The following is a 14,982-nucleotide window of genomic DNA, read 5'->3' as shown; positions in this document are numbered from 1 at the left end:
CCTCCTTCGCTCCCTCGTATACACACTCGTCATATACATTGACCGCAAAGTTTATAAAAGAATGGAAAGAATAACGTCATAGATGATCATATAATATTTCAATTACATTTGATTTTTTTTTTTTGGTAGAAATGGAATTAAATACCGATAAGCAAGAAGATTACAAGATAGAAGTCTTGCAATCAGCAAAAAGGAACGAGTGTAGCAAAGGACTAGAATTCTCTAAAATACATAAAGTATACGAAGCTCTATGGCCTAAAGAAGCAGTAAAACCAGCATGTTGGCATCCTGGTTGATAAGTTTAACTTTTAATTTGTTTTCCAATCTGAGAATCTAAGAAGGTGTAGAGCCTCATCAAGAATACACTGAAGGGGGGAGGAAGGAGCAATCCCTGCATGAACAAAAGTATGCACCGTCGAAGAATCAACCTCAAAGATAACATGTTTGAGACAAAGATTGTGGGCAAGACAGATTCCATAGTTCAAAGATATCATTTCAGTTGTTAATGTGTTGCCGCTGGAATTAATTTTAGAATGAAAATATTGAATCTTTTTTCCAAATTCATCTCTGATAATGGAAGTGCTACCATTAGAAGGAACAAACGAGCCATCAATATTAATGTTAAAATGATTTTTTTTTTTTAAAGAAATCAATGATAAAATGATTATTTTCAATATACTACCTCCGTCCCTAATTATAAGACCTTTTTGAGAATTTTTTTTGTCCCTTTTATAAGACTCCTTTGTTATTTCCAACTACATTAATTTTTTTTACATACATGCCCCTATTTATTATACATATTTTTCTTCAATCAGCAATAAATAACATGTTGAAAACATAAACCAACACTCTCTCTTAAAGGATAAAATTGTAAAAACAATAGTAATTACAAACGTATTTAATACAAATATCCACTATCTTAATTCCCGTTATTTTTTTAAAAGGGCCCTATAATTAGGGACAGAGGTAGTATGTAGTAAAAATGAACATGTTGCTAAAGATTCCGTAAAATTCCATAAGTTGGACTCATCCAATAGTTATAAGTGAATGTTCAAAACTTTGATTGAATTTGGTTGTCATTCTCTGATTACATCTATTTAACACAATGAAAATTCCGTATAATTTTTTAATTGTATTTAGAGACTATGTTACACACAGAATAATATTTAAGGGGTCAACTCCAAAAGTTTGGTATTACATTAGTAAGACAAGTTTTAAATCGGAAAAGTCCTGAATTCGAGTCTCCTAATACCTTTATATGAAGTTTTGAATGAATAAAGTATGTGATCTATGATCTCTAAGATATTTCCGGTCTTTTATTAAAGCACCATCCGTTCAACTTAAATTTCATCTTATAAAAAATTTGAAGTGGGTTAAAATGAGCTTTACACAATAAAATTATAAGTTGTATTCCTCTAAAAAATAAAATTAAGCTTTTTTCCTCTAAAAAATAAAATTATAAGTTTTTTAATTAAACAAAAATTCCTGATGACAGTTTGATCGGTTAACACTAAGGCTGGAAATGAGCCGAGCTGAGTCGAGCTCGTCTGAGCTCGACTCGACTCGATAAGAATTGACTCGGCTCGAAACTCGACTCGAGTTCGATACGAACCATTTTTTTTGGCTCGAGTTCGACTCGTTTAAAGTTCACGAACAACTCGGTTCGGCTCGTTAGGTTCAACTCGCTTGCTCGAGTAACATAATTCAAAAGTTTTTTTATTTTATTTTTGTCGAAAAAAAGTATATCATAACCTTTTAATTTATTTTTCAAAAAATCAAAATAGTATTAAACTATTGAAGGAAAAGAGCATGCGCAGAAGTAAAAGAGCATGCGCACCTCACAGTTACTACTGTTGCGCTGCCTAAACTAATGTGCTTCTATTTATAACTACTCATCCTCGCTAGTTTGTGTAAACTTACCGATGTGGGACAAATTATAGTATACATATGTGTGGTTATAAGCCTAAGCTTGCACTAGTTTATTATTAGCTTCTTTTTTTTCTCTCGTTTTTTTTAAGGATCTCTTTACTTATAATTAGTATACATATAATTTTAGTATTAGAGGAAGCTTGTAATTAATTAAATATATATGTGTATATATTATCGAGTCAGTTCATGAACCAACCGAGTCGGACTATATATAGCTCAAGTTCGGCTCATTTATTTAACGAACTTAATTTTCAACTCAAGTTCAGCTCATTTGGTTCATGAACCAAGTGCAACGAATTAATTGTCGAATCGAATTCCGAACTATTGACGAGTTGGTTCGGTTCATTGCCAGCCCTAGTTAACACAATGAACTACACAAGTTCACACCATAAGCGTTCCCCGCCATCAACAACACAAAGAACCATTCCATTCCACCAAACGACATCGTTTCCTGAAACTTCCATTTTCACTCATCAATGCAATTTCTCAACAATGGTGCACAGTGCTTACGATTCCTTCGAGCTTCTCACAAACTCACCCTCCAAAATCGAATCCATCGAATCCTACGGTTCCAAACTCCTCTTAGGATGCTCCGACGGATCTCTCCTCGTTTACGCACCGGAGCAATCAGCATCGGCGCCGGAGGAAATGCGGAAGGAAGCGTATGTGTTAGAGAGAAAGGTAAACGGATTTGCGAAGAAGGCTGTGATGTCAATGCAGGTGGTGGAATCGAGAGAGTTTCTTCTTTCGTTATCGGAATCAATTGCGTTTCATAAACTTCCTACCTTTGAAACTATTGCGGTTATTACCAAAGCGAAAGGTGCTAATGCTTTTTGTTGGGATGAACATAGAGGCTTCTTGTGTTTCGCGAGGCAGAAGCGTGTTTGTATCTTCAGACACGACGGTAATTTCATCTCATTCAATGCTATTTTCATTCTTTTAGTTTAACTTGATTAGTATTAGTTTTTGAAGTTAATTTGATTTCAGTTAATTTATATCTATGCATTATGTAGTAGCTGTAGTTGATGTGTTTTGTTATATGAAGCACCAACACTAGCGCAGACACCAGATACAACACTGACACGTTGACACTAATGATAATTTTAAAAAATGGCATAATTGAATGTAGTTACATGTGTTGATGTCAGACATTGACATGTGTTGGACACTGAACACGGGTTCTATTAGAAGTGTCGGTGCTACATATGTTTTGATAAATGAAAATGGTAGTATTAGTTAATATTATATAAAAACTTGTAAAGTTTAATGAAGATTCACTCATCATAAGACCGCTTTGCTGTATTTGTATTTTAAAATAACTGCAAAATATTGAATTTTCATTGGACTGTCAGTGTAAAACTGGTTTATACCAATAGTGCAAGATCGTCATTATATTTACTACTTGTGATGGCGCCAATGGCATGTGGATGTCAACATAGGCCAACCTAGAGGATTATTGCATAGGTCTAAACACCTATCAATTTTAACCAAACACAAATAATCAACTAAACCACGAGCCCTAAGTACTAGTCTGAGCAGTCTCAGCGTAAGAAGATCTTCCGGAGAGAGGTTTGTTCACCAAGAATGATTTTCAGTTTTTTGGTTGCTTTGATGGGAATAAAAACCCATTTCTATGGAGAAGACAAGAATTCATTCCCTTAATCCTTGATCATTAAATTTGTAAATGTAGTAAAGTGATGTTATTTATTTACTCACTGTGGTAATTTTCAACTTGATTGGTATAGAAGCTTAGAAAACAGGACAAGGAAAAGAACATAAATATAGTTGGAAGTGTCTAATGTAAATATATGTCGGACAGATGAGCAAACCAAAATTACTGTTTTGATGTGATTGTCTTTCCTTAATTATGATGACCTGTTGCTGGTGTTTTTCCTAGGTGGTAGAGGATTTGTGGAGGTGAAAGACTTTGGTGTTCCTGATGTGGTGAAGTCGATGAGTTGGTGTGGTGAGAATATATGTTTGGGGATTAGAAAAGCGTACATGATTCTGAATGCTACGAGTGGTTCAATATCTGAAGTTTTTACTTCTGGGAGGCTAGCGCCACCTTTGGTGGTATCTCTTCCTTCCGGAGAGCTCCTTTTGGGCAAGGTATTCACTTCATTGTTTGACTCTTGAATGATATATATGCCAGTGGTAATTGTTTCATATATCACATGTACATTCGTTTCCTAGAGGCATAAAGTGCGTAGAAGTTAGAATATAGTTTATGTGATAAATGCACGTTCTACTTTTCCATGAAATGTTGGCAATGAGCCAATGAAATTATGTTGGATGGATATATTGACCATGTTCAAACTGATCTAAAGGCAGGGGGTTGGAGTTGTAAACTGCTCGGACTTAGGTAAGGTAGGGAGTTATCAGTTATACATACAACAACAATGAGACAAAATGTTTTCGGCCACTGGGGCAGTACCACATAAATCAAACAGTTGAATATTGTTCATGTACTTGTATAAATTCATTACTCCCAATATTGATTGCCCAAAGAATGTTCAATTGGATATAAATAAGAAATGTTAGAAATATTGATGTGGGAACTCAAAATCTAGCTACTATTAGAGCAGGGGAGAGCAATCAAAATATTCACCAACGTTCTTTTCAAAACCTCCTATTTCACGCTGTTGCATTTTCTTGAGTCAGATAAACTGATGTTCTTCTGGTGCATTTTTAGGATAATATTGGCGTCATTGTGGATCAAAACGGAAAACTTCGTCCAGAAGGTAGGATTTGTTGGTCAGAGGCCCCAACAGAAGTTGTAATTCAGAATCCATATGCTTTAGCCCTGCTGCCAAGATTTTTGGAGGTAACTAAGTATTTGGTGTCAAACTTCTGGATATTAAGAATAAGTTTCAGAGATTATTATTTTATTTTTTGCATGGAGAGGTTGTGCATCTTTACACTTTGTGTTGCTTGCATTACAGATTCGATCTCTCCGAGGTCCATATCCATTGATACAAACAATAGTTTTTCGAAATGTACGTCATCTTCGCCAGAGCAATAATTCAGTGATTATTGCTTTAGAAAATTCTGTTCACTGCCTCTTTCCTGTTCCTCTTGGAGCCCAGGTATTTGCAATGTGATCAATATTCATAATGTCATACCTGTTTTGGGTTCTAGTGAAAATGAGAAAACAACAAAAATACCTCACTTCCTTTTCCAATTCTTGGCTATATATTATACTTTTTTGTGTTTTGTTATTATATCTCAAGTTAAGGATTGTACTATTTCATTGCAGATTGTCCAATTAACAGCTGCTGGTAACTTCGAAGAAGCTTTGTCATTGTGCAAGCTCCTTCCACCTGAAGATTCAAATCTTCGAGCTGCAAAGGAGGATTCGATTCATATAAGGTTCATAGCTATATTAGATTATTCTTGTTAAAGAAATTGAAACAAACAAGACAGTTTTCTTTATTAAAAAAAGAAGACAGTTTTTAAGTTTTTTGTCAACTAATAAAATTAATTTTATTAGTTGACAAAAAACTTAAAATGATAACAAATTGATGGTTTAATTATCATACAACTAGGGCGTGGACGTGTGGTTATGCAATGCATCGAAAATTCCTACTGTTCAAAAGAAATATCTAAATAATTTTGACCCTGTAATTTATAGAGACAAAAAGAAAGAATTGTATTGATATAAGAGAGTTTGATATCTTTCCATATATATTTTGTCCATTATTATCTAGTTTCATATAAATTATAAAATTAATTTAATTAGATTAGATAAATAATGTCACAAGTATTATTCCATCACTCGTTACATAGTTTAATTATAAATATCATTAACTACACTATAAAATAATCTTAAAATTAGTGGTAATAATTTAATAACTAAAATAAATGAAACTCTTTAAGCAAACCTATATAGCTTTAGTTAAGGTATAGTGTTGTAATATTGTCCTGCCATGTATCAACAAGTTAAGAGCCCATGTTTCAGCTCTATAGATTTGAGAGTATAAATAAGATATTGAAATATGAGATTTTATGTAAGGTGTTTTCAATTATGTATGCTAGCCCCAAAATACCAGTATGCATATGGTTATTGGGCTATTGACATGGGTTGCATAATGATGCCTTCAATAATAATAGGTGAAATATATTTTGTGGAATCTTTTGCATTTCATTCATTCTTGTGAAATTCTAAAGTACTAAAATCTTGACATGCTTCTCATTGCTCATTTTTCAATTTTCTCACTAAGTTGTTAAATGTTGTTTTGCTACATTATAGGTATGCCCACTATCTTTTTGACAATGGAAGCTATGAGGAGTCAATGGAACATTTCCTAGCATCTCAAGTAGATATAACCTATGTTCTTTCTCTGTATACATCCATTATCCTTCCAAAGACAACTATTGTTCATGATTCAGACAAGTTGGACATTTTTGGGGATCCTTTGCATCTTTCCAGAGGTTCGTCTATGTCTGATGATATGGAGCCCTCTTCAGCATCTAATATGTCAGAATTGGATGACAATGCAGAACTTGAATCGAAAAAAATGAGCCATAATATGCTAATGGCTCTCATAAAATTTTTGCACAAGAAGAGACATAGTATTATTGAGAAGGCCACTGCAGAAGGAACCGAGGAAGTAGTTTTTGATGCAGTTGGTAATAACTTTGAATCCTATAATAGGTTTAAGAAAATAAACAAGGTAAATACTGAGTTTTTTTTTTTGTTCCTTTTCCATGTATCACGTGTGGTGCTTGTACAATTAATGTTTCTATTTATCTTCAATATGCAACGACAAATGCTTTTGGGGTAGACTTGCTAGAATTTACAACTCGTGCATATATTTGGAGGTCAAAGAGGGAAGTATCGTACTTGTATAGTACTTTGTTGACAAAAAGTAATATACATATTGAAGTAGTGTAAATTTCTTTAAACAATGTATGCAAGATTAATGCTGAAGCTGTGGGACATTAGATGTCCTTAATCCTTTTTGTAACGTTAAAGCTATGCAATACTAGTATTGGTTTTGATCACAATTGATATTGAAGTTACTACTCGGAAAATTATTGGTGTCAGAGGCATGGGAGTATACCTGTTAGCTCAGAAGCTCGGGAGATGGCTTCAATATTGGATACTGCTCTACTCCAAGCAATGCTTCTAACTGGACAACCTTCTATGGCTGAAAATTTATTGAGAGGTCTTAACTACTGTGATCTGAAAATATGTGAAGAGATACTTCAAGAAGGAAGTTATCATGTTGCTTTAGTAGAACTTTACAAGTGCAACTCCATGCACCGGGAAGCCCTTGAAATTATTAATAAATCTGTGAAAGAGTCAGAGTCTAGCCAGTCCAAGATTGCTCATAGATTCAAGCCCGAGGCCATCATCGAGTACCTCAAGGTAAATTTGGTCAATAGTTTTGCTGATAAACATTTTGCTTCTATGTGTTTGAACAGCTGTCATGCCTATATGTTTTCTTCCTCAATAAAATGATTGATTTAACATAGTGCGACGAAGCAACAAAGTCTGGATATATGACATTATATAATCTGTGATCAGATAATAAGGGCGCTGTTACTTTTGGTGTATTTATCATGGCTTAAACGAAGGAATGATTTTTAATTGGGTCATGTTAACTTGTGCCCTAAGGGCACAAGTTAAGAATCTAAAAAAAGAATTAAAGCATAAATTTTGTATTGAAAAAATAAGTTTTTAACTTTTCAAGACATTGAATGCACAATTTCCAAAACTAAGTTTCTACATTTGGCTATTAAACTTGTGGCTTAAGGGCACAAGTTAGCATTTCCCTTTTTAATTTTATTTAGTAGTGTCCATCAGATGGAATTTCGCTATCAAACATCATTTTTTCTTTAGCCGTAATGTGGGGACAATGGACAACAGTGAGCTGTTTTAATTTTATTGGATAATTTAGTCCTTTTTTCTTCTGCCATATAGCTGGATGGGAAAATATTTGCAGTCACTTAGCGGATTAGTTAAAAATATGTATTCAATTTCTGTCATGCATGAATTGAAGTTCTCGCAAGAATCCAAACCTCTTTAAAGGTGTTATTATTTCCATTATGCATTGCTTATTGTTAATTGATGCTATTTTTCCTGATTTGGTGGGTTTCTGATGCAGCCACTTTGTGAAACAGACCCAACACTTGTTCTAGAGTACTCCATGCTTGTTCTTGAAAGCTGCCCAACCCAAACTATTGAGCTCTTTTTGTCTGGAAATATTCCAGCAGATATGGTTAACTTATATTTGAAGCAACATGCTCCAAACTTGCAAGCAACATACTTGGAGCTCGTGCTTTCTATGAATGAGGATGCCGTATCCGGAACTTTGCAAAATGAAATGGTGAGGTCCTTTGGCATCTGATTCAATGACTCTAAGGACCAACACAGTTCTATTTTTCTTTTTCAAAAGCATTTCTCTGGTATTTTCATGGTTGATTTGATTAATAATAGGAGAAAAATCTCTATTTACTTGCTGCACTCTGCAATGCAGGTACATATCTATCTTTCTGAAGTACTTGATTGGCACGCTGATTTAAGTTCTCAACAGAAATGGGACGAGAAAGTTTACTCCCCTAAAAGGAAAAAATTACTGTCTGCCTTGGAGAGTATATCAGGATATAATCCAGAAGCTCTTCTGAAACTTCTTCCATCAGATGCTTTATACGAAGAGCGGGCAATATTGTTAGGAAAAATGAACCAACATGAACTAGCATTATCTTTGTATGTTCACAAGGTATATCAAGTAAATACCATCCTGTCTTTAGTGTGTAAACAACAATTATAGGGTTTAATACATTTTGAGTTTAATTGCTTCATCAACATGTATTTTACATAAATATTAGTTTTGTTGTGAATATAATGGGAATAAGTGAACTCCCTTTTCATTTGTAGCTTCATGTTCCAGAACTGGCATTGTCTTATTGTGATCATGTGTATGAATCTGCCCATAAGTCTTCTGTAAAATCTCTCAGCAATATATACCTAATGCTTCTGCAAATCTATCTGAATCCACGGAGGATGACCAAGAACTACGAAAAGAAAATTTCAAATCTATTATCTCCCCGGAGTAAATCCATTCGAAAAGTTACTTCAAAATCATTATCAAGAACTATGAGCCGAGGATCAAAGAAAATTGCTGCAATAGAGATTGCAGAGGACGCAAAAGCTAGTCAGAGTAGCGACAGTGGTAGGAGTGATGCTGACACAGAAGAATTTACTGAGGAAGATGGTACTTCTATCATGCTTGATGAGGCCCTCGATTTGTTAAGCCGCAGGTGGGATAGAATCAATGGAGCCCAGGCCCTTAAACTCCTACCAAAAGAGACCAAACTGCAGGTATAATTGAGGAAATGAGGTGATGGAATTCTCTTTATTTCATCAAACATAACGTCAATGCATAACTATATTAGCTTTGGCTTATTGAAGAGAACATGGTTTATGACTTCATGGTAATTTTTCCAATTTTGGTGTTGGTTCGTAGCTATATAACAAGCAACATTTTTTTTATCGGTCCAACTTATTCTCCTGGTGGAGTTTGTGCTGTTAGCTGAATTTTTTTAATATATTTTATTAGACATTATTTGTTTCTTTATTTCTTCGATTTAGTAAACAATTGGATGTTTTCTGCAGAACTTGCTTCCAATTCTTGGGCCCCTTGTGAGAAAATCTAGTGAAATGTATCGTAATTGTTCAGTTGTCAGAAGCTTGAGACAGAGCGAGAACCTTCAGGTAAACATACATCAGCAATCAAGATTTTTATTTAAGATTGTTAGAAGAAAATGGTAGGATTGGCCTTTAGGGATATAATGAAATATCTTAACTGACAACTTCTCAGTTGGGTTTTATCGAAATCATCATTAAGATCTGAATTCTCGTCTAATTTTGCACATTCAAATGCTTCTGTTTTGTTACAATGTGGGTACATATCTATAACGACACAATTTTCTTTTCACAGGTGAAAGATGAACTATACAATAAGAGGAAAGCAGTTATACAGATTAGCGATGATAACATGTGTTCCTTGTGCCATAAGAAAATAGGGACTAGTGTTTTTGCAGTTTATCCGAATGGGAAAACTCTAGTGCATTTTGTGTGTTTCAGAGATTCTCAAAGTATGAAAGCTGTGGCCAAAGTGTCTCCACTGAAAAAGGCATTTTGAGAATGGGTATCAATTTTTTTTGGTGAAATTGGAACTGTAATCTAATCTTAGAAGATCAGATTGTACTAGTTTGTAGGCATGAGCTAAGGTAAATATTGGTTTGACTTTTGGGTTAAATCTAAGCATTGAAAGGGAGCATGTATTTATCTCTCCTTTCACCCAGTGTTCTTCAAAAATAAAATAAGTATTTTTATTAACATTTTTTTTTTTGAAAGAATAATTATTTTAACAATTAAAATCAATTTAATGTGTGTGGATCGTTGATACAAATGGTCAAAAATAAAATAAGTATTTTTATTAACATTTTTTTTTGAAAGAATAATTATTTTAACAATTAAAATCAATTTAATGTGTGTGGATCGTTGATACAAATGGGCCCTGCAAATAGGTCGAGGACTGTTCCAAAGTACACTGCACATTCAGTTAGTTACTAATATGATCCTAATATTAAGGAAGAAATATTCGATGCTAAATGTTAGGAAGCAGGTGAAATTCTGTTCCTATTTGTGCTATTCAATCACCAAAAAGAAAACTAGTCTTCCCCGAGATCCCTTCCTTACTATAGTTAGGAAATAATCAGAACTGCCAGTTAATCACAAATCATTCCATTTGTTGCTTTTACTATCACAAGTTAGTTTTTCTATTCTATTTCTTTCAATATTGTGAGTGTTTGTATTTATTTATTTTTTGAAAGAATTGTGAGTGTATATCAGTCTTAGATTGCAAAATGTGATACCATTTCTTAAGGATGTCAAATTAATCACAACATGTATTGTTTCAGTGCAGCATTTAAGTTTTTTAGATATTACTCCGACGACCATAATTATAAACCTTGATAATATTGATAAGTTATTATTATTATTATTATGAAGATTTGTTTTTGAAGGTATTATTATTATGAAGATGAGTATATGACAAAATGGTAGTTAAATTTTAGGGCATTTGGCTTAAGTAAGAAAATCAAAGAAAGGTTGATATAGCAATACACTCATGGTTAGTTATACATACATATGTAATAGTAACCATTGCTGAATAATTTAATCAATTAATTACTCACTTTACAGTCCAAAATCTATAATCACACTTTGAGGAGTCAATCCAATTTTGTTTCCAATTGTTGACTTGACGCTAGATAATTTTGTTTGCGATGTTTTCTATTGCCTTCAGTCTAGAATGTTATGAGTAACTAAATGGTTATATTTGTCTGGTTATCACGAGTCTTTGCCTTTGTATTTTTGTTAATGTCAGAAATTTAGAAGCTTGCATCTGGATTGGTGCAGTTTTATGTTGCAACGGAGTGTGGAAACATGTCATCGAAAAGCTTAGGCCGCAAACTCAAGGGGATAAAAAATGGAATAGGTAGCATATTGAGAAAGCATATGCTCTGTCGGTCAAATTCCCACGTTGCTCTGGATGTAACTCCAATTGAACCTATTCAACAGGGACAATGGGCAAGTCTACCACCTGAATTGCTTTTGGATATAATCCGAAGGGTTGAAAAGAGTGAGACATCTTGGCCTGCACGTGCTGTTGTTATCTTTTGTGCTTCAGTATGTAAATCATGGAGGTCCGCCACGTTAGAGATCGTCAAGACTCCTCAACAATGTGGAAGGATCACATTTCCTATTTCAGTGAAGCAGGTAATCAATTATTTCACCCACTTTCTGGTCTAATCCGAATTATTCTTTTCCCTCATGTTTTTTATGTTCTCTTTCCTTTATGTGTATGGATAGCCCGGTCCCTGTGATTATCCGATCCAGTGCTTTATTAGGATGAACAAAAGAACGTCTACATTCCTGTTGTACTTAGGCTTGGAGCCATGTAAGTATTTCATTGCTGAAACATTCCATCTCTTTTTCTAAGACAATGAATATCAATTTTCAAATTTTTCATCTTAGTTACTCTTCAAGCTTGCATTCATGACTACTAATGTTGAATTTCAACTTACTTGCTCTAAATTTATGGGTTTCTTTTATTTAATTATTTATTCATTCATTGTCATTATGATTGTGGTTCATTGTCAGCATCGTTTTTTGACACAAATTGTCAGCATCGTTAATTTTTCTTTTTTTGCATTTTATGATGTATGTATTTAAGCCAGATTGTTTTTGTTTTGGTTGTAATTGTATAGCGAATAATGAGAGTAATAAGTTGTTATTAGCTGCCAAAAAGATAAGAAGGTCCGAATTTGTCGTATCCTTAGCAGCAGACGATTTTTCTCAAGCCAGCAACAAATTTGTTGGTAAAGTAAGGCAAGTTTTAGTCAATAGAAACATTTATTTACCCTTTTATTCTATTGGCTTTTCATCCTGCCCCTTATAGTCTTCACAACTTGATTTTTATACATATGCCAGGTCCAATTTTTGGTGCACCAAGTTCTCTATATACGACAGTCAACCACCAGATAATGCTGCAGTTCAATCAAATTGTCGACCAAGCGGGATATTGAATTCTAAGCAAGTGTCACCTAGAAGAGTTCCAGCATGTAGCCATCTTGTTGGCACCGTTTCCTATGAGGTGATCACTGTCATTGATACACCACGAAAGATCAACTGCATCCTGAACTCGATACCCGTCTCAGCTCTTTATGAAGGGGGAAACACTCCGACTCCAACATCGTTACCCTCAATATTTGATATACCTTTTTCTCGTTCACCAGCACTTAAAGAAAAAAGTCCAATGAAAGATTCATACCATGGAAGCCTATCGGAGCTACCAGAACTGAGTCAAAGCTCTATCGAGCCCTTGACACTCATAAACATCTCTCGCTCATATTTTGATCAACCGATCCAGTGTCGGGGACGATGCTCCGCGGGCCATATTAGTGTGGTGGCATCTATAAAGAACTTTCAACTTGGAGCCTCTGTTCATCTGTCTCATAATGTTTCACGGGCGGAGCTAAAGAGGGTAATCTTACGGTTTGCAAAGATTGAAAAAGATCTATTCATCATGGACTACTCTTATCCACTCTCTGCCTTCCAAGCCTTTGCCATCTGCTTGACGTCAATGAGAGCAATACATTTATGATCATCGTCTGCTGATTTTTTGCATATAAAAATGTGCACAGTTAATCAAGCACCAAGAACTGTACCATGCTGGTAAAAACTTAGTCACAGAATTCGCTGCACATTTAACTCCCAAAACACCACAAACCAGAGAATCAATGCAACTTGAATGAGCAGAAGTTCGCTCAAAATGTACAAAGAAAAAGCAATGAAATGTTAGAAAAGGGACATGCAATTTCCGTTTTTTCGAGAGGGGAATGTCCGTCCTGCATATGTGCAAAGCGTCACCTTGTATATTTTATACTATTTCATAATAATTGTTAAATAGTTAATCAAATTAGTATTTTCTTTAAAAACGTCATGCATAATAAATATTGGCATAATATATTTCAAGACTCTTATTTTTGTCTATTAATATTTCAAGGCATTTGTCATTTGTTATTGGTGTTTCATTTTGTATTTTAACTAGACTTGATAAAATAATATTGATAGCATACCAATTAAAATATTAGAATGTACCATTAATTCAAATAATGTACCGAGTCGGTATACCTCCATGTATCTTATATTTCAAGAGTGGCATGTTGCGTTCTCGAACTTGTACGACGTACCAAAGCAAATTGCAAACTAGTTACTATGAGTGAAAATCTCGAGTATGCGATCATTAGTATTCTTTCCTCCCCTTGCACGAGTTGTATTGATTCTAGAATTCATTTGTATGCTGTTTCATAGGCATACAACTAAAATTAAAACCATGTTTTTTTTTTTTTGAAAGAAAAATTAAAACCATGTTTAGTGAATGATATAATATATAGTACTCTGTTATGTGATAACAGAATAAAAATGCAATAATAATATGAATCAAGCAATTAAATGGAGTGTTGCTTGTCCACTGATTTCATTCAATTCACTTAACAAAAAAATACTGGAAATGGCTAACTAGCCAGTACTATGAACAGAAAGATAAGGTAGAATAGAGAGAATAAGGAAAGAGAGAGAAAGTGATATCACACAAAATGCCCACCACATTCATTCTACTACCACTACTTTAATATCCCTTCATTTACTAACAAACTGGGACCACATTGGATGATTCCCTTTGATCCTGTAGCTACGTCTCAATCCCTTCTTATTTGCCATGTCATCATTTGTAGCACTTTTATCAATTGGGCATTCCACACTCATAACATTACCCTCCCCTTCAAGAACAATCTTGTCCTCAAGATTGAGATTGGGGTAGCTATCCAACATCTCTTGCTTGTCTTCCCAAGTAGCTTCACTGTTCTGCATATCCTTCCATTTCACTAGCAGTTGCTCCACTTTTCGATCTCCTCTGAAAATGTTGCGTATGTTCAATATCATTTCCGGCTGTATGACAGGACCTTCTTCCATTGTGGTAAGTGGTAAGGGAAAATATGGCTCAGCAGTGAGACCCTTGAAAATCTTCAATTGGGACACATGGAAGACCGGGTGAATACGAGCTGTCTCGGGCAATTGTAACTTATAAGCTACTGCTCCTACTTTGGCTATCACAGTAAATGGACCAAAGTACCTCATGCCTAATTTGTTGTTCTTTCTTAATGCTACAGAAGACTGCCTGTATGGTTGTAATTTCACTAACACTTGATCCCCTACTTCAAAAGACACATCTTTTCTCTTTTTGTCAGCATTGCTCTTCATAACCTGCTGTGCTCTCAGTAAATTTTCTTTTAACTCCACCAGTATCTTGTCTCTGTCCATTAACTGTTGCTGCACCTCTGTGGGATCAGAATTATTAACACTATAACGTGTTAACATAGGGGGTTCCCTGCCATATAGTGCCTTAAATGGAGACATACCTAAACTAGTATGTAAGGAAGTGTTATACCATAGTTCTGCCCAAGTAAGTGCCTTAAACC

At 34.6% G+C, this 14,982-nt stretch overlaps 2 protein-coding genes across 2 annotated transcripts; both read left to right on the top strand.

Annotated features, from left to right (window-relative positions):
* The first annotated feature begins 2,292 nt into the window (after positions 1-2,292).
* On the top strand, positions 2,293-10,276 carry LOC146900842 (vacuolar sorting protein 39-like). The gene is made up of 12 exons (XM_085733737.1): positions 2,293-2,833; positions 3,827-4,038; positions 4,622-4,753; positions 4,872-5,015; positions 5,186-5,298; positions 6,179-6,602; positions 6,977-7,300; positions 8,040-8,261; positions 8,412-8,654; positions 8,813-9,256; positions 9,551-9,649; positions 9,876-10,276. Exons 1-12 carry the CDS (start codon positions 2,296-2,298, stop codon positions 10,077-10,079), a joined length of 3,099 nt encoding a protein of 1,032 aa, XP_085589863.1. The 5' UTR covers positions 2,293-2,295; the 3' UTR covers positions 10,080-10,276.
* Positions 10,277-11,245: 969 nt separating this feature from the next.
* LOC146900841 (tubby-like F-box protein 5) lies at positions 11,246-13,240 on the top strand. The gene is made up of 4 exons (XM_085733739.1): positions 11,246-11,719; positions 11,813-11,900; positions 12,211-12,331; positions 12,434-13,240. Exons 1-4 carry the CDS (start codon positions 11,387-11,389, stop codon positions 13,104-13,106), a joined length of 1,215 nt encoding a protein of 404 aa, XP_085589865.1. The 5' UTR covers positions 11,246-11,386; the 3' UTR covers positions 13,107-13,240.
* The last annotated feature ends 1,742 nt before the right edge of the window (positions 13,241-14,982 follow it).

This window comes from Medicago sativa, chromosome 8, assembly GCF_051527215.1.
Source record: "Medicago sativa cultivar Bolivia chromosome 8, Bolivia_mono, whole genome shotgun sequence".
NCBI lineage: Eukaryota > Viridiplantae > Streptophyta > Magnoliopsida > Fabales > Fabaceae > Medicago > Medicago sativa.
This window is presented reverse-complemented; position numbering and strand designations above follow the sequence as displayed.